This window comes from Bos mutus, chromosome 19 (assembly GCF_027580195.1).
Source record: "Bos mutus isolate GX-2022 chromosome 19, NWIPB_WYAK_1.1, whole genome shotgun sequence".
Lineage (NCBI taxonomy): Eukaryota > Metazoa > Chordata > Mammalia > Artiodactyla > Bovidae > Bos > Bos mutus.
The window spans coordinates 50,864,003-50,891,653 of NC_091635.1; the positions used below are offsets into that span (position 1 = coordinate 50,864,003).

The 27,651-nt window shown below is 36.9% G+C and overlaps 2 protein-coding genes and 1 pseudogene across 6 annotated transcripts in view; 1 reads left to right on the forward strand and 2 right to left on the reverse strand.

Annotated features, from left to right (window-relative positions):
- Window positions 1-19,396, reverse strand: part of BRIP1 (BRCA1 interacting DNA helicase 1) — a 180,567-nt gene extending 161,171 nt beyond the window's left edge. Inside the window, exons 1-6 of one of the 2 annotated variants that reach the window (XM_070390555.1) lie at window positions 19,361-19,396; window positions 17,155-17,268; window positions 14,867-14,978; window positions 12,933-13,106; window positions 6,602-6,729; window positions 4,698-4,817 (exon numbers count right to left, since the gene is read on the reverse strand). In XM_070390555.1, coding sequence (XP_070246656.1) covers window positions 4,698-4,817; window positions 6,602-6,729; window positions 12,933-13,106; window positions 14,867-14,978; window positions 17,155-17,244 — 624 coding nt within the window. In that variant the 5' untranslated portion in view covers window positions 17,245-17,268; window positions 19,361-19,396. Of the gene's footprint in view, window positions 1-4,697; window positions 4,818-6,601; window positions 6,730-12,932; window positions 13,107-14,866; window positions 14,979-17,154; window positions 17,269-19,234 lie in introns of both variants that reach the window. The other variant, XM_070390556.1, reaches the window with a different exon arrangement.
- On the forward strand, window positions 15,910-16,101 carry LOC102286640 (cytochrome c oxidase subunit 7C, mitochondrial pseudogene; annotated as a pseudogene).
- Window positions 19,397-21,375: 1,979 nt separating the features above from the next.
- INTS2 (integrator complex subunit 2) overlaps window positions 21,376-27,651 on the reverse strand; it is a 57,211-nt gene continuing 50,935 nt past the window's right edge. For all 4 annotated transcript variants that reach the window (XM_070390557.1, XM_070390558.1, XM_070390560.1 and 1 more), the window contains exons 21-25: window positions 26,206-26,457; window positions 25,747-25,854; window positions 25,267-25,372; window positions 23,820-23,996; window positions 21,376-23,719 (exon numbers count right to left, since the gene is read on the reverse strand). In XM_070390557.1, the coding sequence (XP_070246658.1) occupies window positions 23,550-23,719; window positions 23,820-23,996; window positions 25,267-25,372; window positions 25,747-25,854; window positions 26,206-26,457 (813 nt within the window). In that variant the 3' untranslated portion in view covers window positions 21,376-23,549. The remainder of the gene's footprint in view (window positions 23,720-23,819; window positions 23,997-25,266; window positions 25,373-25,746; window positions 25,855-26,205; window positions 26,458-27,651) is intronic.

A 27,651-nucleotide genomic window follows, 5' to 3' on the forward strand; every position in this document is an offset into this window, starting at 1 on the left:
TCACTCAGTCGTGTCCGACTCTTCACGACCCCATGGACTGCAGCCTACCAGGCTCCTCTGTCCATGGGATTTTCCAGGCAAGAGTACTGAAGTGGGTTGCCATTGCCTTCTCTAACAATTTACTAAAGTATAAAAGAAAGAAACATTCACATTAGCTAAAACTTTACATTTTGTACTAATTATGCTTCTATTGCAACGGCTTACTCTATCTTTGTTAAAAAAAAATATTGAAAATAATAGATCATTTTACATAAGTATTTGTGGGGTTTTCCATAAAGTTACTTTATATATTCATGCTTTTCAGTATAGACTAGCAAAAAAGAGAACAAATTTTAGAGCTTAGCCATATGGTCTTTTCTGTCATTGCAAAAGTACTCTGCTGTCTGATAAATTTACTGTATGCATGCTTAATTAGTATGGCAAGTATCCCGTATGTCTTCTTACAAGTAAAAAGTCACTAGTGAAATGTTATCATTTGAGTTACTAGAGTTAGTTGAGATTTAGCTTGTTCAATAAATCTTCAAACTTACAAGAAGATTGCCAGAAACCCATGTCTTTAACAGTACGGATAATAAATCACCCACCTATGAAAAATACTCCATTTCTAAGGTAATGCAGAGTTATATCAGCTAAACCCAAGAAAGAAAATCTATAATTTCTGGTTTTAAAAAAATACCTGATATAAAAATACAAATACACATGAATTGATACAATTATACTTTGCCAATGAGATCATAATAGATGATCAACATAGTACACAACCAAAACAAGAAATCAATCTAAGAACTTAGTTTAAAATTAAGTTTAAAATTACTCAGCCAGGACAATGGTAGTTCTTCTTGGTCAAGCAACCTAAATTCTAAACAGGTTGAGTCGTAAACATCATCAACACAAATTAAGATAATTAATTATAAACCTAACTTTAAAAATTTATATTATTAACCAGTATAATAGCTTTTATCAGCAGCATAAAAATATACAACTATGCTGCTACTACTACTGCTGCTGCAGCTACTTTTACTACCACCTGCCACTTAATGTATGGATACAAGAGTTGGACTGTGAAGAAAGCCGAGCGCCGAACAATTGATGCTTTTGAACCGTGGTGTTGGAGAAGACTCTTCAGAGTCCCTTGGACTGCAAGGAGATCCAACCAGTCCATTCTGAAGATTAGCCCTGGGATTTCTTTGGAAGGAATGATGCTAAAGCTGAAACTCCAGTACTTTGGCGCCTCATGTGAAGAGTTGACTCATTGGAAAAGACTCTGATGCTGGGAGGGGATTGGGGGCAGGAGGAGAAGGGGACGACAGAGGATGAGATGGCTGGATGGCATCACCGACTCGATGGACGTGAGTTTGAGTGAACTCCGGGAGATGGTGATGGACAGGGAGGCCTGGCGTGCTGGGATTCATGGGGTCGCAAAGAGTCGGACACGACTGAGCGATTGAACTGCACTGAACTGAACTGAACCACTTAATAAGCATCAAGATATGCCAGGTACAGTCTAAGCACTTTATAAGTATTAAATTGCTTAATCCTCTAGCAGCTTTATAAGACAAATACTATACCCATTTAACAAATGAGAAACTGAAGTAGCAATAGTTTAAAAACTTAATCAAGGTTACAAAAGTAGTAAAGAGCAGAACTGTGATTAAAACCCAGACTGTCTGATTTGAGTCCACTGTCTTTAAAAAAACCAAAATGAAATTAAAAGTAAAATCACTCTCTATTTCACTTTAGCTATTATCCAATCATAGCTTACTCTAGACTTGATTTCTTTCTGCTTTAGGCTTCTATATAATTTTTTCCTTATCTTGATGTTAGAATACTGTTTAGATAGCTCCAGAATTTCTGAGAGGCATTTTAGAGAATGTATAATAAAGTAATTAGAGCATCTGCCAGAGCATCAGATTGCTTAGGTAGGATATAATAACTCCACAATTTTCTGCTTTGTGACCTTAGGCAAATTACTTCTCAGTTTCCTTATCTATAAGATGAGAATAACAATAGTACCTGCCTCACAGTCATTATAAGAATTCAGTAAGATTCTACCAACAAATATATATGCCACAGGCTAAATATATGCCATATGCTAATCCTCAGTACCAGAGATACTTGTGAAAAAGATTGACATTACATTCTAACAGAACAAACACATAATAAACAACTAGAGTAATAAATTCAAACAGTAAGGGCTATGAAGACAATAAGGTACTATGAAAGAAAATGAGCAAGGAAACATTGGCAGAGACAAACACAAAGCATATATTATTATTGACTGAGACAACTTCTCCCAACAAGGCTTTTCTGAAGATAACTGACAATTTCCCCCCACCCCAACTTAGTATTTTCAAGAATTTAAAAGAAGGCTCTTTGAGGGCAGGGATTATGGTATGGATTCACTCAGTCTACAACTAGGTTCCTGGCACGAGCTTAGGTGCTTGAAACAGAAATGAATAAAGCACTCACAGTCTTCAAGGAGGCCTCAGTTTACTAGGGAACCTGGTGTTGTCTGTAACTGAACTCAGAGCAGGTGGAGAAGATATGAAGAGTAATAAGTGTCAAAAACTGAGAAATACAAGGAACATTCCAGATGAGAATCTAACTCAAAACTGGAAACACCAAGGAAGGCTTCCTGAAGAATTAGAAGTCAGTCAAAACAGAGCGGGAAGGAGGAGAAAGAGAAAAAGAATGCAAAAAGTTTATAAAGGCTTAAAGTCTGTACAAGTAAACAGCTTTATAAGCCATCTAAACACTTTTGGAATTTGTCAATGACTTGTTTCATCCCTTACCTGAACAACAACAACAAAAAATACAGGCTATATGAAACAATAGTTTTAAGATACAGGACATCCGGTAAGGAAGAGTTATCCCTGAGGGATGGGAAACAAAGGAGATTAAGCCTTATGATTGTTTCAGCTTGTTGTGCTGAGAGTCTCCAGGCTGTGGTACCAGGAAGGGAAACCCAGATACAGCCCAGAAAACTCAACCTGAAGAGATATCACTGAGAGTTCAGGGAGATCAATAAAGTTCTGAGATAAGAATACCAGAAAGGAGAGAGCTGCACAGAGAATGAACTCCAGAGGTCTGCAGAAGGACCTCTCAAGTATCTAGTAGAGTACTGATCAGCACACACCAATGAGGAGACAATCTGAGACAGCGGCCAAGAACCACCTGAAATGAGACACTCACGTAGAGCATGGAACAGTGCCCGTTCCCACCAGCTAGGCTAGAAAACGTCTTAATTCATGAAGCATGATTAGGTAGAGGACTCAAAAGGAGCCAGCCTCTACTGAGGTAGCCCAAAACTAAACCCTGATCAAGTCCTTCCTAACACATCCTAAAAGCAAGACCCAAAAGGATCAAGCTGATTCCAAGTAATAACTGCATCCCAGAAAAAAAGTCAAGAGGGTTTGTAGAAATACAATACCCAGTATTTAGCAAGGGAAAATTCACAATATTTGGAATTCAATAAAAAAATTACCAAGCATGATTCCATTCAAATAAAACTATGGCAATGAAAACTAGCCAATAGTGACTGAAAAAAAAAAAAAAATCTGTCATTGCCTAAGGATGGTGAGAAGAAAAATGTCCATTGGTCTGTCTTGCATTTGGATGAATCTTTTCCAGGCATCATTTTGTAATATCATAAACATGTCATTTTGAAAACATTTGGTATACTGATTTTACAGATCTTATAAATAAATGTTAACATATTTCATTATATAATATCAAAAAGTCACATACATAATATCACTACAAATAAATATCATCAGAAAAAAGTCTTTTAAGTATCAGAAAACTGTTAACCTCACAGTGGTATATACAATTTTTCAAATTCTGATTTTTCACTTGAAAGGTCAAATTTTATCAGGCTCACTTTATTTTCAAGAATCACCACAGTCTGTCAGTTATTTTTTGAAGTAAAAACAATGTTCTGTGAAAAACGTGACTAGTTCAGCTCACAATTCAAACTATTTTACAATTGTTTTTCTTTAAGATAACCATTCTACTCCTGAATGTCAAAGTGTTTTACAAAAACTATTCTTAACCCAGAATTAAAATCTTAAAGGTGAAAAATTTAATAAAATTAGTAACTTTTACTACTTCATCAAGGACATTCTTAAGTGAAACTGGCTTTTCTTAATTATGCATTAATGACAGAGAAGAAAATTACTATTAACACAAGTTGGTGCCACTATCTTGATCGTGCTAAAGCATCAGAGTTTTACCAGTCTTCACTTTTGCACCAACAATGCAAACACTGAAGACAGTTTAAAAAAAAAAAGGTAAGTAACATCTTAACATCACTATGAAAGTACTTCTGACCCCACAGACTGCCTAAAAACAATCTCAGGAATCTCCAGAGTTCCCTGGCCTAATCCTTGAGAACTGATGCCCTAACAACACTGAAAGAAATTTAGGAAGTGGAATTCACAAACATTAGAATGTACAAGACGGGGGGAAAAAAAAACCTTTTCACAGCTCATCTCAGTCCAATTCTCTTATTTTATAAGTGAAGAAACGGGCACAAAGAGCACAGGTTTCCCATTTCTCACAGCAGTATACATGCAACAGCACTTAAGACTTCTGAGTTTTTCTCTACTCTTGATTATATAGTCTTTCTCTTTTTCAAAAATGCATTAACAAATACCACATTTGCCTTCTTTAAACTGAACAATGTCATAAATACATACATTCTGTGGAGAAATGGAGTTTATCTTTCCTAATGGAGAGTTGAGTTTTGTGGTCTTTTCTGAAGCAACTTTTGCATCCAAATGATGTACCTCCTTCTCAAAACAATGACGTTTTCTGATCTGTAAATACAGAACCAAATTGAAGTTTATTGTAAACTAAAAGTTTGATGAGGCTAGTTGTTCTCAAAGATCAAAACAGCTATAGTGTGCGCTTTAAGCATTAAAAAAAAAAAAAATGACTATTTCTAACTGCTGCTGCTGCTGCTAAGTCACTTCAGTCATGTCCAACTCTGTGCGACCCCATAGATGGCAGCCCACCAGGCTCCCCCATAACAATCAAATTTCTAACAAATAGGCACTTTATTACAAGACTTAAATAAAACAGAATACAGTAATATCTCTCAAATTCCAATCAAAATAGCTTTAATTAGTGATGTATCAAAACTCTGCATTGTAAAATGATCTTCCCACAAAATAGTCCCACCATATGGACACCAAGAATAGCATTATACCAAGTCCAACTACATATCCAATTGGAAAATTAAACATGAAAAGCTTATTCTAAATTTAAAAAAAAAAAAAACACAGAATAAAAAATTTGAATGTAAATATTCATTATTTCCTACATGATAGAATAAATTATTTGATTACTGTTATTATATTACTTGTTAGATAACTAACAATCCAAACTGTATTTGACTAATTTTTTTTTATAAATACCACTGTTTTCTTTCCAAACTACATGTGCTTTTTCTTACTTCCCAAAAACCTATGTACTCAAACTATGAAGGGGAAAAAAAGCATTTCTACTAATAATTCATGACTATCAAAAAAGAAATGAAAGCCAATGAAATCAGGGAATAAATGTTGTACTTTGAACCCTACTTCACAACATCCAACTGTAAGTACACATTTTGCTGGTAAAATTTTTTTTTAAATACAATTTATTATTATTATTATTTTGCCACACCATACAGCATGTGGGAATCTTAGTTCCTCAACCAGGGATCAAACCCATGCCCCCTGTAATGGAAGCACAGAATCTTAACCACTGGACTGCCTGGGAAGTCCCACTGGTAAAAATTTTTAAAGATTCACACTTCATTTGTAATTAGGACTTTTCCAAATATAAAACTAGAAAATGGATTTATTCTATTTCTAAAAACAAGGTTTAATTATGGAAGTTAGGATTATACATGGAACAAACTATATAAAAATGCAAACATTTTTTGAGAATATTCAATTAAAAATACACAATTATCTACAATGACATGCTAATTAATTAATAATCTTTATTTGTAACTGAATCTATTAAAGTCCAGTCTCCCTACCTCAATGCTATGAACTCTATGAGAAAATATAAGAGTTCAACGCCATGAACTCTATTCACCTATTAAAAGTATATTTCATTTAAAACTTCTAGTAATTTTGGTCTTTAAAAATAAACATTTTATAATTATTCATAATAAAAACTCAATAAATAACAGTAATCCTTATCATTACATTAAAACTATCAATATTAAAAATATCTGACCTAAATACTTGTATCAGAGGTATTTTGGCCAAAAGAAAACACCATTGTTAGATTAAAAACAGAGCAGTTAAAAGTACAAAGTAACTCTATTACTATAACATGCCATAAGTAAATGTTTTACTATCAAATTTCTTAAATATAAATAAGCATCATTCAGTTTCACTTTAATGACATGCTACTATGAATAATCTACTATAACAAGCTCCTTTGTAATGAATAAATATATAAAATGAAATTACAGTAACTGATCGTTAAATTTATATCTGACACTATCCAACTAATCTCTTCACATGCCACTGAAAACGACTGATACTTGACTACCTTGTTCAGCCATAACTAATGGGATTATTTCACTGCCAAGACTGTTTACCTGCTGTGCAGTTTCCAAGGGTCGAATTCTTTTCTTCTCTACTTGAAAATCATCATTTTCGTCTCTGTACATAGATGCCTGCTTCTTAGCAGATAGCTTTGCAGCCAGTGTAGTTTTTTCAGGAGAGTCTTATATAAGAAGTCATAAAAAATTAGCGTAAGTAGATTACATTTAGTCAATTTTTCCAGGAAAAAAAACTGGAGTTGGGATGTAAGATTTTAATCTGTAAAAATACTGAATCACTATGCTGTACATCTGAAACTAATATAATATTGTAAATAAAGTACACTTCAATTTTTAAAAAGATGTTGACATTTCTAATAACTTCAAAACATACTTTAAAATATGAAATGCTAAACATCTTTAAAATCAGTTATTTATCACTGAATTTACTTAACAAAGAGCAAACATTGTAAGAAATGTTCTCAAGAGGAAAAGTCCAGCCTTGATATTTAATAGGTTTATGCTTTTGTAGACCACTTCCAATAATGTGGCTTAAAAAATATAACTTTAAGAGTCTCTCAAAAACTTTTCATCTGTATAAAAATCTTTATTTACAGTGCCTTATTTAATGTTTCTTTTCTACTAAAATTCTCTATGATCTTCAGGCTAAAAACACAGTAGAATCAAGCTCCTAAAATCTGTTTTTTAATTCCACAATCCTGAAAGCTCAATCTCATTTATCAGTGACCTCTTAATTACCAAATATGATCCCCATTTTATAAATGTGAGCACTAGGTTTTAAAAGAAGTCAAGTAACATGCTCATATCACATGGCAAGTAAAAGGCAAGGCCTGCATGTGACTTGACTCCCGCTGTCTGACTCCAAAATCCATATGTATAACCTCTAGGCATACAGCCAAACATAACACTCTGTCTTCTTGGAACATAACAAACACATTTCCTTTCTCCTTAATTTCTGTAACACCGTTCTTAACTGTTCTATACAGTGGTTTCTCCCTTTCCCTAGAACGTGAGAGTTCTTAAAAATACCTTCCTTACTCCGTGCTCTTCTCTACACATTCCCTCCACTTCCAGAGTTTCAATTCATTTATTCAAGCATTTATTATATTGAGTCCATACAATTCCAGACACCATGGACAACAATGAAGAAAAAAGTTCCTGGCCTTATACAATTTACAGACTATTAAGGGGAGAAAGCCCTATGAGCAGCAGGTCCAATCCATTTTCAAAAAAAGAAGTTCGAGTTTGCACAAACATAGAAGTGAATCTGTGCCACGCAGCACTGGTTTTCAAGCTTTTTCTGAGGAGGACTATATTTTTTAAAGAAATATTGCTTAGGATTTCTAAGCTGATCCATTGTCCCCTTCTCCCTATATGCTATGTTTCTTCCTTAGGCTCTTGGGAACACAGTTTGAAACCCATTATATTCTAAAATCTTAACAGTTCTGCCTTTCATACCTAGGTCTTTAATCTACCTGGCATGAGTTTTTGTGTATAGAGTAAAGTAGGACTCCAATTTTAATTTTTTCCTACGGATATTTAATAGTCAAATGGCAACCCACTACAGTATTCTTGCCTGGAAAATCCCATGGACAGAGGAGCCTGGCAGGCTGCAGTCCATGGGGTTGCAGAGTCAGACATGATTGAGGCTTCACTACTTATGGGAAAACCCCTGTGCCCTCTGCTCTACAAAAGCACTTCTATTAAAAAAATCAAGTTTCAGCATACATGTAGAATGGAATTTGGGTTCTCCACTATTTTCCACTATGCTAATACCATGCTGTTTTAATTATTATAGCCATATACATATAACGAATCAGGATATCTCACAGATCACGTCCTCTCACCTCAACCTGCTTCCTGAAAACTGTCTTGGCTCTTCTTAGTCCTTTATATTCCCATACATATTTTAGAAAACACATGTAATTTTGAGCTCTACAATTTCCTGGCAAACTAGTAAAATAACCACAAACAAATCTAGATCAGTGACTCTTAACTGGGCTAGTTTTAACAATCCCACCCTAGACCCCAGGGACATTAGGCAACATCTGGAGATTTTTGATTGTCACAAGATGGGAGGAGGGTGAGTACTACTGGCATCTAGTGGGTTGAGGCCTGAGAGATGCTTCTAAACATTCCACAATGTGCAGGACAGAATTATCTACAACAAAGAATTATCCTATTCAAAATGGTAAAAGTGCCAATGCCAAGGAAGTGTTAGCCACTCAGTCGTGTCCAATTCTTTGCAACCCCATGGACTGTAGCCCTCCAGGCGCCTCTGTCCATGGAATTTTCCAGGCAAGAAGACTAGAGTAGCTTGCTACTCCCTTCCCCAAATAAACCAAGGGGCAAATTCGTAGGACTCATTAAAGGGTATGGAATATCTACCAAAAACAATAATCCAGTTTTAGAAAAACTAAACTGCCATGTGTCAAATATGATTAACTCCAATTCATGAAAAAAAATTATATCATATGCATATACAAAAAGGCTTATCTTCCTAGTCTTTATAGTAGGGGAGTTTGCAAGAAGCTTACCAACGTTGTTAAATCTTTAAAATAAAAGGTTATAAAGAAATTAAGTATATTCAGAATATATTTAAAACAACAACAAATCCTGGAAATCAGTAAGAAACAACCCAACAGAAAAATGGGCAAACACTTGAAGGGGTAGTTCACTAAAGAGGATGGATATTCAAATGACCAATAAATACATTAAAAGACACTCAATCTCATTAGTTACCAGAGAAATATCAATTAAAACTCACAAGAACACCACAAAGGAACCAGAATGGCTAAAATTTAAAAAGACTCAAATATCCAGTGCTAACAAGAATGCTGAACAACATAACTTCCACATACTACTAGATGTAGGGCAAAGGGGTGCAAAATTGGTTCAGTCATTTGGAAAATGTTGGCATTATCTACTATAGCTCAACATAATCATATACACCACAAGTAGCAATTCTATTCCAAGCTATATATCTAATAGAAAATATTTACCTATCTGTACCAGAAAGAATAAGAATACTCATAAAAGATCAATAACCAAAATAAGAACCCATCCAAATGTCTAACAATTGTAGAATGAATTAATAAATTATGGCATATAATCTATTATATACCATAAAATAAAGCTATAAAAACCACTACTTTATGCAACAACCCAAATGAATCTCAGAAATATTTTAGGCAAAAGTTGACAGACACAAGAGTACAAATATAGTTCCATTTCTATGAAGAAGCAAAACTCATCAATGATGACATAGGGAAAATAGCAACTACCTATAATGAGAAAGAATACCAAGTGGAAAAGAACATGAGAAGTGCCACTGGGGCGTTGGCTATGTCCTATTTTTCATCTAGGTGGTAGTTACATGAGTGTAATTACTCTGGGAAAATTCATCAAGCTATACACTTAGAATTCTGTGTGCTTTTCTATATTTAAGTTACATATTTCTAAAGAATTTACTTAAAAATATAAAGACAGTATCAGAATATAACCCAGATTTACCCCATCTGATCCTTGAAAAGATTATTCTCAATAACTCTAACTCACAACTATATTAAAATTCAAGTTACATACATATTGAAAATTGATTTTTTACGAAGTTAAAAAAGCAATGCAGCAGATAAAGAACAGCCTTTTTGATAAATGGTGCTGAACAATTAGATACTCATATGCCAAATAAATGAACTTGAATCCACACTCACACCATATACAAAAATTAACCCTTAGACCTAAAAGTAAAACCTAAATTTGATTAAAAAAATAAACTTGTACTCAAAAATGTATCAGATCAGATCGGTCGCTCAGTTGTGTCCGACTCTTTGCGACCCCATGAATCACAGCACGCCAGGTCTCTTAAAACTTAACGATAAGGAGAAAACAATAAACAAGCAAAAGATTTCAACAGTTCATCAAAGAAGATATACAAATGGCTAATAAGCACATGAAAAGATGCTCAACATCACAAGTCATTAGGGAAATGTGAAATAAAACCACAATAAGATACCACTAGAAGCTTATAAGAGTGATGCTGGGAAAGACTGAAGGCAAAAGGAGAAGGGGCAGCAGAGGATGAGATGGCTAGATGGCATCACCAACTCAACAGACACGAATTTGAGCAAACTTCAGGAGATAGCAGAGGGCACAGGAGCCCGGTGTGCTGCAGTCCACGGTGTCACAAAGAGGTGGACGTGACAGTGACTGAACAGCAACAATAAGCTTATTAGAATGGCTAAAAAGATTACCAAACCACTGTCGGCAAGGATGTAGAAAAACGAGAATCCTCATACACTGCTGGCAGGAATGTAAAATGGCATAACTACTCTGGGAAACAGTTTTGAAGTTTCTTAAAAAGTTAACCATAAGTGATCCAGTCACTACATTCCTAGATAACTACCCAGGAAAGTAAAAACACATGTCCATAACAATGACTTATAAACAAACGTTCCTAACAGCTTTATTTGTAATAACAGCCCCGAAACTAGTAACAACTCAAATATTCAACAACAAGTGACTGGATAAACAGTTTGCAGGGCTTCCCTCGTGGCTCAGATGGTAAAAGAATCCACCTGCAATGTGGGAGACCTGAGTTTGGGGAGGATAAATTAGCGGTGGGAAGGAGGAATAACACAAGAGCACGAGTAAACTTTTGAAGGTGACAGATAATATTCACTATTTTAATGCTGGCGAAAGTTTCAGGGAAATACTCTTATGTTAAACCTCATCCAAATGTACCATTTAAATATACACAGTTTGTTATGTCATGTATATTTCAATAAGGCTATCTTTTAAAAAAAAATTCAAGTTGTACATAAAACAAGCCAGAGTTCTTATAATTAGCTCAAAATCAATTCCTATATGCTAGGCACTCTGCTAGTTATGCAATGATGAGCAAACTGACATAGTTCCTGATCTAATGGACTATACAGTCTGCTAGGGGACGCAGAGATTAATAAAAGATGCACACAAACACATGGATAATATAAGCTGTAACAAGTGCTATGAAGGAGAGGTACACAGTGAAATGACAGAATATAACAGGGAAACCAAATCTAATCCGATGGAAAGAGCAGTATGGCTGCCTTAAAGAGGCTATTTAAGCTGAGAGCTAAAGGAAGAGCAAGTAAACAAGATGGAACCTGATTCAGAAGAGACATTAACACATGCAAAGGAGAAAGCATGACCCTTTGAAGGAATGGAAGGAAAGCCAAGAGAATTAACAGTCAAAACCCTGTAGACAACACAAGTGGTCACCTCTCCAGTATCTAGTCCACTTCCTCGTCCTCATTCCCAACAGAAACACACTTCAGTTGAAGCAGCTAACATCCTCTACAGTCAAGTACTTTAGTGGAAGATGAATCCATCCTTGATTTTAGAAAGTGGATAATGCTTAGACATAAGTCAATCATGGCAACCTCTTTTCTCCCAGCCATGGACTGTCATTAGTTAAGGAATGGCATGAGTGAAAGCAGGAAAGGAGTTATTACATGCTCTAAACAAGAGATGACAGTCTGGACTAAGAGATATGAATGGAGACAGAAATCTATATGGGGGAATAAGGAAGAGCAAAGTGTATAGGATGTGCCCTAGGTTTCTGACTTCAGCAGATAATGATCCATCTTTTCCATACAGTCAAAGCACAAGAAATATCTTTAAATTAATAACCTTATGTTATTGATAATATATTTCTCTTAACTAAATCTAGTAAGAACTCCCTAGGTAGCTCAAATGGTAAAGGATCTGCCTGCAATGCAGGAGACCTGGGTTTGATCCCTGGGTCAGAAAGATCTCCTAGAGAAGGGCATGGCAACCCACTCCGGTATTCTTCCCTGGAGAATTCCATGGACAGAGGAGCCTGGTGGGTTACAGTCCATGGGATCATAAAGAGTAGGACACGACTGAGTGACTAACACACACACATTTAAGGATCATACTTGAAACATAGCTGATTCTCAGATAGGATACTGGTCTCAGAAGTTCAGGCAAACTTACAAAGAATAAGTGAGGCTAATTAGATTTTGTCTTATGCTTACAGATCAATATGTTTTATAAAATTCTATCATATAACTAATAACACTGCCTACAAATAACATCAGTTTCTGAGTATCATTAATTTTGCCTTGCCTTCTTTAAAAATGGTTTACGTTAGCAACATGTTTGAATCAATTAAAAGTTAGGCCAGGAAAACAGTTCAAGGATTTCTGACCATTCTATGTATTATTTAAAATAATTCCAGAGAAATCAGGTGGAAATACATAACCAATTATGCTAACCAAATTTATCTACATTAGGTATCATAACAGCAATAATTAACACTCCTATCACAGATACCAACAGACCCAGGCAAAATATAAACTACCTTGAGAACCTGACAAAGTGCCATTTCTTTCAGAAGGTGGTGTACTTGGACTGCTGAAATGATGCGAAGTTCGCTGGTGCACATCACTGTTTGCAGAGTTCTTTGAATGGCATGTACAACAACATGACAATGGTACTTCAGTTTTCTTACTTAAGCTTTCATCCACTGGCTTCCCTAAAAACGAAAGAATCTCCAATTAAAAAAACATTCATCTTTCTTCACAGCTAGCATACACAACCACCCTTTTTTTGCCCAAGATTAGCAGATTTCCCAGGATTCAGAATTTCAGGGCTAAAATCAGAAAGTGAAAGTGAAGTTGCTCAGTCGTGTCTGACTCTTGGCGACCCCATGGACTGTAGCCCGCCAGGCTCCTCTGTCCATGGGATTCTCTTAAGCAAGAGTACTGGAGTGGGTTGCCATTTCCTTCTCCAAAATCAGAAAACTACCTGGCAAATCTGGACAAGCTGATCACTCAATCTGCAACATCGAATGAGGACAGGAGAGAAACACGTATGCCAGAAATATACAGAGAGAAGCTAATAACAAATTTACCTTAATCATTTAACAAATGATTTAGAAAAATCTAGTAATAGTCAAAGATTAATAATGTAACAGAGGCACAACCACTACTGAGATATATTAAAACACTAAGTATACCTAAAGCATATTCTTAATTACTTACATTCTTAATTACTGCTATTTTCCTAACTGAAGAACTTGAAAGTTCAATATGGTAAATAATAATGTAAACAAAAAAGGGTTAAATCATTCCCACATTATACTTCTAATTCAAAAAACATGTTTCATAATATCATTTTTGATATCTGTATCAAAAGTTTAAAGTCAATATTCAAATTAAACAGGTAATTCTTACTACTTAAATACAAAGTTGCAATAGTTTTGCATGTGTGTCTACAGTGTATAAGAATATAATTCAGATATTAAAAAATCTGAATAATGTATTTTATTTTCTATATACAGTACTGATATTAGTTTTCCATCTGCACTACATAAATACATTTTCCAGAGTCTCCCATTAAAATTTCATTAACATTTTCACCAAAGACAAACATCAGTAAGAAACAAAGTGGACAACCAAAAGCTTATAAAATATTTACTTTTAATCTTTAATAGTCTTACCAGTAGCAAAAATATTTTTTTAAAAAACATGTATATGTATATACATGTATATGTATGTGTGTGTATACACACACATATATACACATACATACACATACATATCCACAGTTAATTTAAAATTCTCCTAATACTTTAGGTCAAAGCCATCTAATTATGTACCTAAAATGTATCCAATATTGTCTTTCAGATTTATCATATAAAATAGTTTTTCACAAAAGTTAAGTGCTACTTTTTGTTAGTAAATGTGACATGTGTAAGCAAATAAAGCAATGGGAAATAATACAAATCCATAAAAACAATATTACAATAAACTTCTGCTTACTACAGAATTCTCTGGCATCCAAACAAGTAGAAAGATCAACTAGAATTTTTCATGTATTCCATTTTCTAGTGTTATTAGATAAGCAACAATATTAAAGGATTTATTTTTAAAAAGCAGTTATTTGTATATGCTATATAATCATGTCAGCCCTATCTCTTGAATCTTTTACATACAAATTATCCTCTAATTATTTTCATAATCATTCTTTAAGTATTCCAAGGTTCTTATGTACAGTATACTCCGAATCATCAAATAAAGGAATAACTTACATTTAAAATTATTTTAGGATTAAATGAACACATTGTGCTAAACTCAAACTCTTAGAAGACCCAGAACTGATTATAAAGAAATATCTTAAAAGAGAATATTTAAATTAGCTAGGACATGGTTGAATTATCCTGGGTAAAAAGTACTTCATCGGATTTTTTTCAGGACCCAATAAGCAACTTGAAAATATCAACCAACTACTTACCACTAAGAGACTGTTGCCATGCTAAAGCAGAACAAAGTAAGGCTAAGCTTTTCCCACTCCCTGTGGGGCTCTCCAATAAACAGTGCTGCTTACTATTTAATCCTCTGACAATCTATGAACACAAAAACAATTTTTTAAATCAATAAACAACATACTTCATTAAAGTCTCTCTCCTTTACAACCACAAGAAGTCTAAGTTGTATGCAGTTCAGGGAACATGGCAACAGCAGCAAGGAGAACTAGAATTTAGTTAAATCTGGAATTTATTCCTTTATTTGTTGTTGTTTAGTCACTAAGTCATGTCTGACTCTTTTGCGACACTATGGACTGCAGCCCGCCAGGCTCCTCTATCCATGGGATTTCCCAGGCAAGAATACTGGAGTGAGTTGCCATTTCCTTCTCCAGGGGATCTCCCTAAACCATGCTTCAAACCCATGTTTCCTGCACTGGCAGGTGGGTTCTTTACCACGGAGCTACCAGGGAAGTCCCCGATTCCTTCATATCTCTCCCTAAAATTATGTTAGACTTAAAGTATATCAAGCAGAAAAGAAACAAAAGCAATTGGTGCCTTACTTATACAAACACCATCATTTCTATAAAACTAGAATACACTAACATCTTTGATGAAAACTTAATAGAGGACACTGCTGAGAATGTTACAACCACTTTGTACAGAAATTAAAAATTTCTAGTAAAGTTGAAGATACCGAATTCCAGCAATCCAGTCCTAAGTAAATACCTAAAACCTTTCCCAAATGAATATAAGGCAACACGTGTAAGTTCATGGCAGCACTGTTTGTAACTGCAAAATAACGTAAACAATGTAAACGTCTATCAAGAGGAAAATGGGCAAATAAAGTTCTAGTATATTAAAACAACGGAATAGTATAAGGAATGAAAATGAGTTATCAATCAATAGGACTCCATCTTAAAAATGATGTTAGACAAGGGAACAAGGTCATGAGGAAAGGAGGGCCTGGTGTGCTGCCGCCATTTCTTCTGCCTTCAGACTCTGCGTCGGCCACAGAACTTCCAACGGTGCTATGATGGGACAGAGCATCTGAAGGTTCACAACCTCTGTGGTTCACAGGAGCCACTGTGACAAGGGTCCGGGGAGGAATCTACCATTTTCAGTGGAAAACAAGTGGCAATTACTAGTTATGAAGACTTTGTACTTTGGATCTCAGTTTGTTTCTCCTTTCTTTATAGTAAGACACCAACTGCTTAAAAAATAATCCATGAAACAAATATGAAAAGGAGCATTTTAAAAAAACACCAGTTCTTGAACTCAACATACTAGATATGTCTATAAATAAACTTATAGCAGAAATTCTTAAAAAGCAATAATAATAATATTAATGTTAAGAAAAAAACCCACAAAATCAAGTTCTCCAGAAAGCTGAGTACAATATCATATCATTGTGCAAAGTTTAAAAATATGTAAAGTATACTCAATATTGTTTATGCATACATGTATATGCAATGTAAGTATAAAAACACGGCTAGAAGAGAAAAAGAACAAATTCGGGATATTAGTTATCTTCTTACTTGTGAAAAGTGAAAAGTGAAAGTGAAGCCGCTCAGTCGTGTCTGACTCTTTACGACTCCATGGACGGTAGCCTACCAGGCTCTGTGGTCCATGGGATTCTCCAGGCAAGAATACTGGAGTGGGCTGCTATTTCCTTCTCCAGGGGATCTTCCCAAACCAAGGATCGAACCCAGGTCTCCTGCATTGCAGACAGATGCTTTACCATCTGAGCCACTAGGTGAAGTGAAATCGCTCAGTCCTGTCCAACTCTTTGTGACCCCATGGACTATAGCCTATCAGACTCCTCCATCCATGGGATTTTCCAGGGAAGAATACTGGAGTGGGGTGCTACTAGGTAAACAAGGTAAAATATGGCAAAACATTAAGATTCAACAAAGCTGGTATGTTGGTTTTACTCATTTGTATATTAAATTCTTATATGATTGAAATATCTCAAAAAATTATGGTGAAAATATAGTATTCTATATAAAAGATGGTAAATACTTTGTATTTCAAAGTAATTCAGTAAATAGAAGTTTCAGATGAGCTGAAAACATTTTTTAGAATGCTCTCCTTTGCCTCCTAATTTTATATATATAGTCTAGCAGCAACCAGTATTATTTTTCCAAAAGTCAGAGGTTCTTTAATGAACCCAGCAAATCCATCTACTATCTGCAGAAAATATGAAGTAATAGACTCAATGTATGTTATGAATTATAAGCACCTGTATCTTAAGACTTAATTGCTGAAAAACACTTACAGAATTCATCATAGCAAGCTGTGATGGATAAGCTTTACAAGGAAAGTTAATCTTCACCCCACCAATTGTATATTCAGCTGAAGACATCATGCTTTGTTTACTTCAGATTCCTAACTGCAACAGAAATGAAAGTCAATACTGAAATAAGGCTATTCAAAGAAAAACAGATACCTAATACTAGGACAGAAGCCTAGAAATAAAAATTGGAATTAATAAATGTATAAACAAAACGAAAGTAAAAAAATTTCCTACCCTGACAAATCACAGTGGTTAAGAACATGTCTTGGAATCTAACAAATCTGGATTTGCATCCCAATTCTGCCAAAACTGTGGACCAAGAGTTAGGAAGTATACCTTATAGATCAGGTTCTGACAACTCAGATATTTTAACCTGATCATGTCTCTTCACTTTTCCAGACTAAGATTCTTATGTGTGTTTGTGTTCTGTGCTCGGTTGTGTCCAAATCTTTGTAACCCTATGGACTGCAGCCTGCCAGGCTCCTCTGTCCACGGGATTTTCCAAGCAAGAATACTGGAGTGAGTTGCCATTTCCTCCTCCAAGGAATCTTCCCCAACCAGGGTTGAACCTGGGTCTCTGGTGTCTCCTGCATTGGTAGGCAGGTTCTTTACCACTGAGCTACCTGGAAAGCCCCTCTTACATGTAATAATCCCTAATTTTAAAATTGTTGTAAGGAAGAAAGTACCTTGGGCACATAATAGGCACTCAATAGTTCTTACTTTAAAGGTCAGTAGGGTATCATGGAAAGATGGGTTTTGAAGAAGGGAAAGCCTAAATTGGAATTCCACAGTGAATCACTTAACCTCACAGAGCCTATTTCTTCATCTGCGAAATGGAGATATCTGCCTGACAGGGTTTTTATGAATATCCGCCAGGCACTGAGTTAAGAATTAAATAAGGTAATGTACAGAATGTGCCTAAACTGCAGTATCTGATACACAGGAAGTGATCTTGTTTAATCCCCACTTCTTATAAACCATATTCTCTTAACCTAGGAGCCAAAGCTGTAATTCAAAGACTGTGATCTCTTGATATTGCATGCAACAGTTTCTGTGCATGACTGCATTTTTTTTTTAAAGAGAAAGTCCATAAATTTCTCATTCCCAGAATATCCTAAGGAAATAATGGAAAACTGAGGAGAAAATGATATACACTGTTATCAACTGAGAAATTATTTGCAGTAGTGAAAAAAAGGTCATTTCGATCTGAGGACAGAGAAATGGTTAAATACCAATTCAACAGATTAGGAAGCCAATAACAACCTTTACGGTAGCTTATGTGTCCCCAGAAAGTTCAGAACCACTATTCTAAGGTATTTTTCAGTTCTAACATTTGGTGTTTCTGTGAAGCTCTGGCAATGAAATCTGGTGGAATCTCATCCCTTAATCTAGGGCTTCCCAGGCGGTGCTAAGGGTAAAGAACAGCCTGTCAATGCAGGAGACATAAGAGACTCAGTTCCATCCCTGGGCTTGGGAAGATCCCCTGGAGGAGCGCGTGGCAACCCATTCCAATATCTGACCTGCAGAATCCCCGTGGACAGAGGAGCCCGGTGGGCTGCTGTCCGTGGAGTCGCAAACAGTCGGAGACGACTGAAGCGACTAAGCAGGCACGCATCCCTTAAACTAAAACAACAACTCAAGACTGGCCCAGTTTCTCACATAGAACCTAAAAAACCAACCTCCCCGCCAGCCACAGTTGTGGCAACAGGTATCTCAAAATAAGGATGCTTCGCCCACACTGAACAAAGAGGAAACGAACCGACCTGGCTCCAGCCGCCGTCCCCTCCCGCCCGGAGGGAACGCGGGGTCCAGGGCTAAAAACAGACCTCTGCTCTAAGCTCAGGTTCCCCACTCCCCAGGTTTTCTTCCTCATATTCCTTCCTCCCTCAGCAACCTGGGACCCCCGAGACCCTGCTGATCCAGTCAACACCGAAGGGCCGGCAAAACGGGTGGACGATAGCAGAGGGGACCCTCCTCCTGGCCGACGTCGCGCCCTTCCCCCGAGACAGACTTGCCCGCCCTAAGGAAAACCCAAACAACGCAGAATGGGCTCCGATTTCACCGGAGAAAAGGAAGCCGAAACCGACGAGCAAACACAACGGAGCCCTGGCAGAGAAGAAAGGTTCTAGGCTCTCTTCCTCCCGGAGCTGCGACTCCCGGGCCGGTAGAGCGCTCGCGACCGCTTCACCTTTTCTCCACTCCAGCTCTCAGCAGCCCTCTCCACAACACCCGGACGAATTCCCGCCTCCCGCCCCTCAACTCCCCAGCACCCAATCGCCGGGCGAGCTCAGACAACCAATCACTCGCCAAGACCGAAACCAAGCAACCAATCGTGGATCGAGGTCAGGGAGCGCGCACTCTGGCACCCAATGAAAGCCTCCGCAGTAAGAACGGACCCAAGGTCCTCGGCGGCACCGGAAGGGAAACGCCAGAAGCGTGAAGCACTACGGGGAATCCCAAGGAGTTAGGGGGAAGTACTCCGTCTGCTCCGTACTTTTTTGAAACCGGCGACTTAACCTGTGCTTCAGTTGGAAACTCCACGTCTCGTATTTAAAGCCCGTAGACCAAAGGAGAGGAAACACTGTTAAGCCCTTGCTCTTTTAACGTTCATCCGGGCCCTCCCAGTTCAAATTTCCGAACTTTCCGGAAGCCAGAGTAAATACCCAGGCGGGAATTGGCAGACGGCTGAGCCAAATTAGGCGAGAAGGTTGGATGACAGCTGGCTACAAAACCTCCTGATAATCAAGGCTTTCCCGGGTCCACATTCAACCAGAGATACGCTCTCGAGGTCTCCAGTACCTCCTTTAAGGCTTAATCAGCCTCCTATCCCTCCTAAGACCAATTAGTTGCTAAGAAAGCATACTCCTCAAAGGTAGCGAGAGTTAAACACCATCTCGCCAAATTTTTTAACTCTAGCATAAACTTGGCTTAAAATACTAGTGTTTCAAAAAGCAAAACCAGAGACAGTTTTTCACATCCCATGGAACCAGTTTGGGAGAGAGGTTTGCTGCAGGCAAGCATGTATGCATGCATGCTAAGACGCTTCAGTTGTGCCGACTCTTTGCAACCCCAAGGACTGTAGCCCGCCAGGCTCCTCTGTCCATGGGACTCCCCAGGCAAGAGTATTTGGCAGGCGGGAGCAGTGAAAGGCGAGTTGATTCGTTTGCCTCCCTTTGTTTTACTACATCTTCCCAAAATGACAAAACTTAGTCAATAAAACTAAATTCTACCCTTTGCAAATTCAGGCTCAGAACTTTATCCTAAAAAAATTATCTAGGACTTCCGTGGTGGTCCAGTGGTTAAGAATCTGCCTGTTAGAGAAATTTTAAAAAACTTTTGACAAAGCACTACCAATGCAGGAGAGATGGATTGGATCCCTGGTCGGGGGGAACTCTGATCCCACATACACGGGAGGAACTAACTAAGCGGGCAAGCCACAGTAACTGAGCCCTGGCTTCAACTAAGACCTGAGATAGCCAAAAATAAAAAAAAATTTTTTTAAGTAATCTAAAAGAAAAGTAATAACACCTCAATTGATAATAGTGCCTATTCTAATACTGAAAAATAACCATAATCTAATACTTAAAAAAAAAAAAAAAAAATCGGAGAAGGCAATGGCACTCCACTCCAGTACTCTTGCCTGGAAAATCCCCTGGATGGAGCCTGGTAGGCTGCAGTCCATGGGGTCGCTAAGAGTCAGACATGACTGAAGTGACTTAGCAGCAGCAATACTTAAAAATAACCATATACGTCCCAGTCTAGTACTAATGTGCTAAGTCACTTCAGTCGTGTCCGACTCTCCGTAACCCCATGGACTGTAGTCCCCAGGCTTCTCTGTCCGTGGGATTTTCCAGGCATGAATACTAGAGTGGGTTGCCATTTCCTCCTCAGGGGAATCTTCCCAACCCAGAGATAGAACCTGTATCTCTTACATCTCCTGCACTGGCAAGCAAGTTCTTTACCATTAGCGCCACCTGGGAAGTCACAGTACTAAAAGGGAGATGGTTATATCAATTCAATCATTATGGAGTCAATAAAATAATTATAAAAACCAAACAACTTGCAAAAAGTTTCCATATAAAGCTAAATGAAAAAAGACAAATAAATGCTAAACTGGGTATTATGAGTTCCACTATTTGAAAATACATGTGCATAAGCAAAGATGAAGGAAAAGTACCGCAAAAATGTCATTTATTAAGTCAGCAGTAAGGAGGATAATTTATAAAAGTAAATTATTAAATACCTTCAAATTATTAGTCTGCTTTTACAAAATTTTTAAAATATTAAAATCTTTAAGTACTGATAATTACTCCGGAGTAATTAGTATGATTTTCCTCTCATAAGTCCCTAAGGCTCTCAACTGACTCTCACCTTGTATTGCCTTTTGATGTATGCAGCATAACAGAACGGGGTACACAGGCTCTGGAACCACAGAGTCCTGGATTCCAGTCCCTTGAACGGTTCCTTTCAGGTTAATAGCAGTGAAATAAAACACAAAAACTACAAGTTCATTTGATAAAGAATATGAATGTTTATAAACCAATATTCAAAATAGCTGCACACATCTTTTCTTCACTTGAATAAAAAAAAATCACATTGTGACAAATTTTATAACCTTAACTTAAAATACATGAATATTAACATTTACTAATATTTACATATTTTATTTACATCATCAACAAACCTGATGAAAAACAGCATATGTTATTATTTTTAACACAGCAGGTTTTGACCAGTCTTTGAAAATTGATCCAGGAATGTGCACTGCATTTAGTTAGAAAACATATTTCAACCTTTTCTGACTCCTAGAGGTTACCTACTCACACAAAATATTCCAAAACCTCAGTTTAAACAAAAGGAAACAAATAGGAGCAGTTGTATTGAATCTTAAAAGACTATAAAACTGCCTTGTTTAAAAATATGGAAGTTCTTAGTTTGTTTTTAAGTGTATGCCTTTGTTTTTTGCATCAAAATTATTTAATTGAACTTTAAGCATCTAATAAAAGTTATAAATACTCTCATCTATGATACTGTGCACTTCAAGATTCGAAACAGATACAAATTAGTTCTTATGTAATACCCTTATGAGGTAGGGCCAGTAGTAATCCCATTTTACAAAGAAGGAAAATGAAATGTGACTATTTCCTAGTGAAAAGGCTAAAATTAAATTTTTTTCTTAAAAACCACACTTTCTTATTAGCCTTCCTTATTTCTTTTATAAGGGAAGAGGTCTGTTTCAAGTGGGGTGGGAAAGAGGGGTTCATTCAGATATTTCTCAGAAAGCAAAGAGAAGTACCTTCTACACTGGATACTTCATTAAGGAAAAAAACAAGGATTATGGATTAACTGAATGCATCTACCTAATCAATGGACATTACTAACAGAGGACTGCAAAATCCTTCCACAACACAGAATTTTCCCCGTTTTAATTTTTCCTGAGGTCCAAACACGACAGATTAGTTCAAAATCTTCTCAAATTATGATGTGAATTATAGTCCTGAAATCAAACCAAGAGTTCTTTAATCCAGTGGGTTTTATTGCTCTAAACTTCAATGAGATTCCAATGGATTTCCCCCCTGACCATTATAAAAATAAACTTTAAAAAAAACTAAATGAGACCTCTTTTCAGGTTAGTCTCTATACAAAGATGTTTCTGTAAACTCTTAAGCCAGTATCTTAAAATTCCAAATTATTCAAGTATCTCTTTAAACATATGGCTTCATATATTAGTAAAAATTGAAGCAAATATGTAAAATCTTTAAATCCTCATCTGTACGTCCACGGAAGTCATTTACAAAAAGCTGTTTGCCTATTTTAAAGCCTTTCTCAATACTGTTTCTTGAGAACTGGAATTCCATCTTGCTATTACTATTCCATTCATTACTATTATTACTTGCATTGCAAGTTTTAGAGATTTCTATTGTTTAAAACTCCTAATTTTCCCTCAATTCCCCCTTCCCTTTTTCTCTCTCTCATCACTGCATCACTGTACTGTTACTAGCTGATGGTTAAATAACCACAGGCTTATTAATAAGATATTAAATTAAAGGCATGGTAGTTTTTCTTCACTTCAAAAGCTTAATACAAGACCATATTCACTTTTTCAGTAATGATTCTTAAATGCGCTGCCAACAGAAAAAGAAAAGCTCAGTTGCTACAAAAAAACATACCAGCAAAGTAGATCCAAAGAACTGCCAATCAAATACAAGCAAGCATAATTCTCAAGAGAGTTCTAAACTGTATTCATGGTGAATTTAATCATTTTAGTGATTCCAAGATGCTTCTGTTCCCATTCAGTTTAGTTGTTATAAGATGCATGTTCGTGTTGGGTATATGCAACAAATAGCTTCATTTTTTAGTTTTAAGTTTGTTCTTTGTTAAATTCCACTAACACTCATGTTTATTATTTCAATTACTGTGCTTTCAATACAATGACAGAGCTGTACATCAGGATCCATGCTTCCAGTGTCCCTAGGTCCATTTTTATAAGATGGATCTTTACTGATACCAGACCATCCACCTGGTTTCTCCTTTATTTGTTGAAGACCTAAAAACATAAGGAAGAATAATTAAGGCAAATCTGGAAAGGATTTGGACCTTTCTGCCTGAGGTATTTAAACAACTCTTGAAAAGAAGTTACTACTTACGTGTAATAATTGGATCAATGTCTCTTGTCTGAGTGGCAACATCAGAGGCACAAACTTGCCCTATTTGGATCAGCAAAGACATAATATCTTCATACAGTGGAGGAAATGCTCGACAAAAAGAGACCAAACTTGGCAGAGTTGGCATGAAAAAAGCATATCGCTTAGCCTGTGTTAAAACTGTTGGAAAGAAATGAAACAGAATTTTCACAGATATAAATTCAACCTACATGGCCTATATTGTATACTAAGCACCATGCTCTGTGCTAAGAATACTAAGTTTTCTAAGACACAGCCAGCCCCTGCCTTCAGGGAGCTCACAATCCAGCAGTCAGCCATTATCTAACACATAAATGCTTATGTCCAAGCGCTGTTATAGGTGCATGACATACACTGTTTCATTTAAATCTCACAATACTATAAGTGAAAAAGTATCTTTATGATACTTATTTAATATACAAGAAAACTCTTAAATAAACCTTACATTAAGAAGCTATTCAACTCCAGTTAGCAGTGGGGTGGAAAGACAACTCAGGCAGTTTAAGTTCCTAACCACTGTAAATAGTATAACGTGAAGTGGATATGATGGAACGAAAAATGAATAAATTATTATCAGCACTGACAAAGTATATGAAATTGACTGAGACATAACTTTTAAAGATTGAATTATATTTCATATCTTTTAAAACAGTGTATTTTCATTCCATTTTACTTAACAACCTGGAAGATGGTTAAAATGCTGGGGTACATTTTAGAACTTAAGGAAACAACTAATATATTAATCTCTTATGTACACCTATGATTATATTTTTCTGGAACTCTAAGCATTTGCAATAAATTATAACTTGTTTTCTAATGACATAATTACATTCAGAAAGCAGACCTGGTTTCCATTTACAAAATTTGTACTGCTTAGTATATTTACTGTAAATCTATATATGCTGCTGCTGCTGCTGCTAAGTCGCTCCAGTCGTGTCCGACTCTGTGCGACCCCATAGACGGCAGCCCACCAGGCTCCCCTGTCCCTGGGATTCTCCAGGAAAGAACACTGGAGTGGGTTGCCATTTCCTTCTCCAATGCATGAAAGTCAAAAGTGAAAGTGAAGTCGCTCAGTCATGTCCGACTCTAGCGACCCTATGGGCTGCAGCCCACCAGGCTCCTCTGTCCATGGGATTTTCCAGGCAAGAGTACTGGAGTGGGGTGCCATTGCCTTCTCCGAACTCTATATATAGTCATTGTCAAAAGTGAAAGATACAACTTGCCTACCTATTCATCCCCTCTATACTGTACATCACATTTGTCACAGAGAAATTTTCAAAAAGAATAACTCAAAATTATTGCATAAATTAAACTACCAGTGAAGCAGAAAATGTGGTGTAAGTAAATTCAGAAAAAATATGTACTACTTTATGTTAGAAATTTTTGTTATTGATGCCCATTAGATACACACCTGTTAGCAAAGTTCCCATGACATTGACAGCTAAGCGAGCCACAGTCAGTGACTTTGGTAATGCATACTGGATACACAAGTGAGAAAGCAACTGGATAGCAAATATCTGTAACACAAAATCCAAATGTTACATGTTTCTGAAGAGGGTCTTTGCATGTCTGTGTGCATGCTAAGTTGCTTCAGTCATGTCTGACTCTTTGCAACCCTTTGGACTGCACCCTGCCAGGGCCTCTGTCCATGGGATTTTCCAGACAAGAATACTGGAGTGGGTTGCCATGCCCTTTTCTAGCGGATCTTCCCGACCCAGGGATCGAACCTGTATCTTTATGTCTCCTGCATTAGCAGGCGGTTTCTTTACCACTAGCACCACGTGGGAAGCCTAAAGAAAGTCTTTAAATATTAAAAACTTAAAATAGTTTATATAACCAGGAAGATTAAAGGAAGGTCAAAATTGTCCTAAAGTTCCAAAATGCTCATTACCTGTTTTTCAAGTTCTGGCTGTGCAATTAGCTCAGGTATGAAATCCAGACAGATATGCATAGACGGAATACCTGCGACCGTCAGAGGCAAAAGTTCACAGGGATAACCCTATCTCAACAAGAAAGGGGGGAAAAGTTAGAAATAAAATAACTATAAGTCAAATACAGATAAAAATACAAAAGGTTTCACTTCCTTGATGTAACAGTTGCTCAGGAGGCTACAATGCCCTCCATGTTTCCTGGCATTTCACCTCTCTGATGCACTAAGATAGAGATAAATTATACAAACACTTTATCAGGCTAAAACCAAATTTTTAAAAATCTTGATTTTTCTCCATATTGCAAAGAACCATGATCATTTGCATGACCTCCAGTTCTAAATGATCCTATTAATTTAGCAATTCACAACTACCCCCAAAAACAAAGTTCAACCAAAGAGCATCATTCTTTGAAACCAGACCTGAAAGTGAACAAGCTTAGCAATGTTGGGATCCGCGATGTACATTTGGTGCAACAGGCAACAGATAAGGCACTGAACTTCTCGAAGGTTACAGAGCAAATTGTCTTCTCCTTCCTCCGTTCCCTTATTTGGAGCGCTGGCAGTAATGACACTTTGAACATTCCTTAGCAAGCTGTCTGGATTGACCCCCTTTGCCTTCTCCTCTTCAGTAGGTAAGCAGATCTCCAAGAGAATCTGGACAGCTGCACTATCCTACAAACAAGTAAAACACAGAAAACTGAAGAAGTTTCTGGAAGTTTGATTTGTTTTCACATAAACTGATGCGATAAAAACAAATAACTCTCTCTTTAAAATACAAAGAGCAAAAGTGAACAATCTACACTCCAGTGGTTCTCAGCATTTTTAGGGCCATGAACTCTTTTAAGAATCTGAAGGAGGACTTCCCTGGTGGCACAGTGGGTAAGAATCTGCCTGTCAGTGCAGGGGACATGGGTTTGAACCCTGGTCCGGGAAGATGCCACATGCAGCAGAGAAACTAAGCCCCTGCACCCCAGCTACTGGCCCCGCCGTGCCCAGAGCCTGTGCTCTGCAACAAGAGAAGCCACCACAACGAATGGTAGCCCCCCATCACCACAACTAGAGAAATCTCACACATGGTAATGAAGATCCAGTGCAGCTAAAAATGAGTAAATAAATAAAATAAAATTTTAAAAAATCTGAAGGAAGCTACATGCCACCCTCTTAGCATAAATATTAACATATGGCATAATTTCAAAGTGCTCTCACACATCTCCAATAAAGATCCATGGACTGCAGTTTACTACTACAAGAGTATTCTAATTCAGTATCATCCAAAATGGACCCTAGACAAAAAGTGACTATTACCAGAATCTCTTCCTTCCTCCTAAATTCCTACTTCACCCAGGATGTCCTGTATTCTTCTTTTGTTCCTCACCTCTGAAGATGGTGATTAATAATCAGTATCTAAAAGCCATTCCCCTAAGCTCTTCTCCTTTTTAATTTGAAGATGGACTTTTTAAGGCTCAGGAAAGATTCTGCCTCACCATCCATACCATCTGTACAACTCACTGTTGCTCAGTCTACAAGTTTGTGTGTCATTTCATAGAAAAGGAGATTCTTGAGGGGCAATCTGTTTAATGGCCCTACCTATAAGGGAGAGCTATAATCGAAGGAAGAAAAAGAAAATGAATACATAACATGCATCTCTGAAACACAGCCACTGCCTAGGACAGAAGAAGACAATTACTCCATCTAACTATGTAAGGACCTGATTATAAACTCAGGTTAGCCTTACATTATAATCATTTATAAAGTATATTTTATAATCATTCTTGAGGGGGGTTGGGTTATTACTGTTCTGCATTATTTTTGTTTACACACTCTGGAACCAGCCTGCCCAAGCTCGAATCCTATTAATAGCTTCCC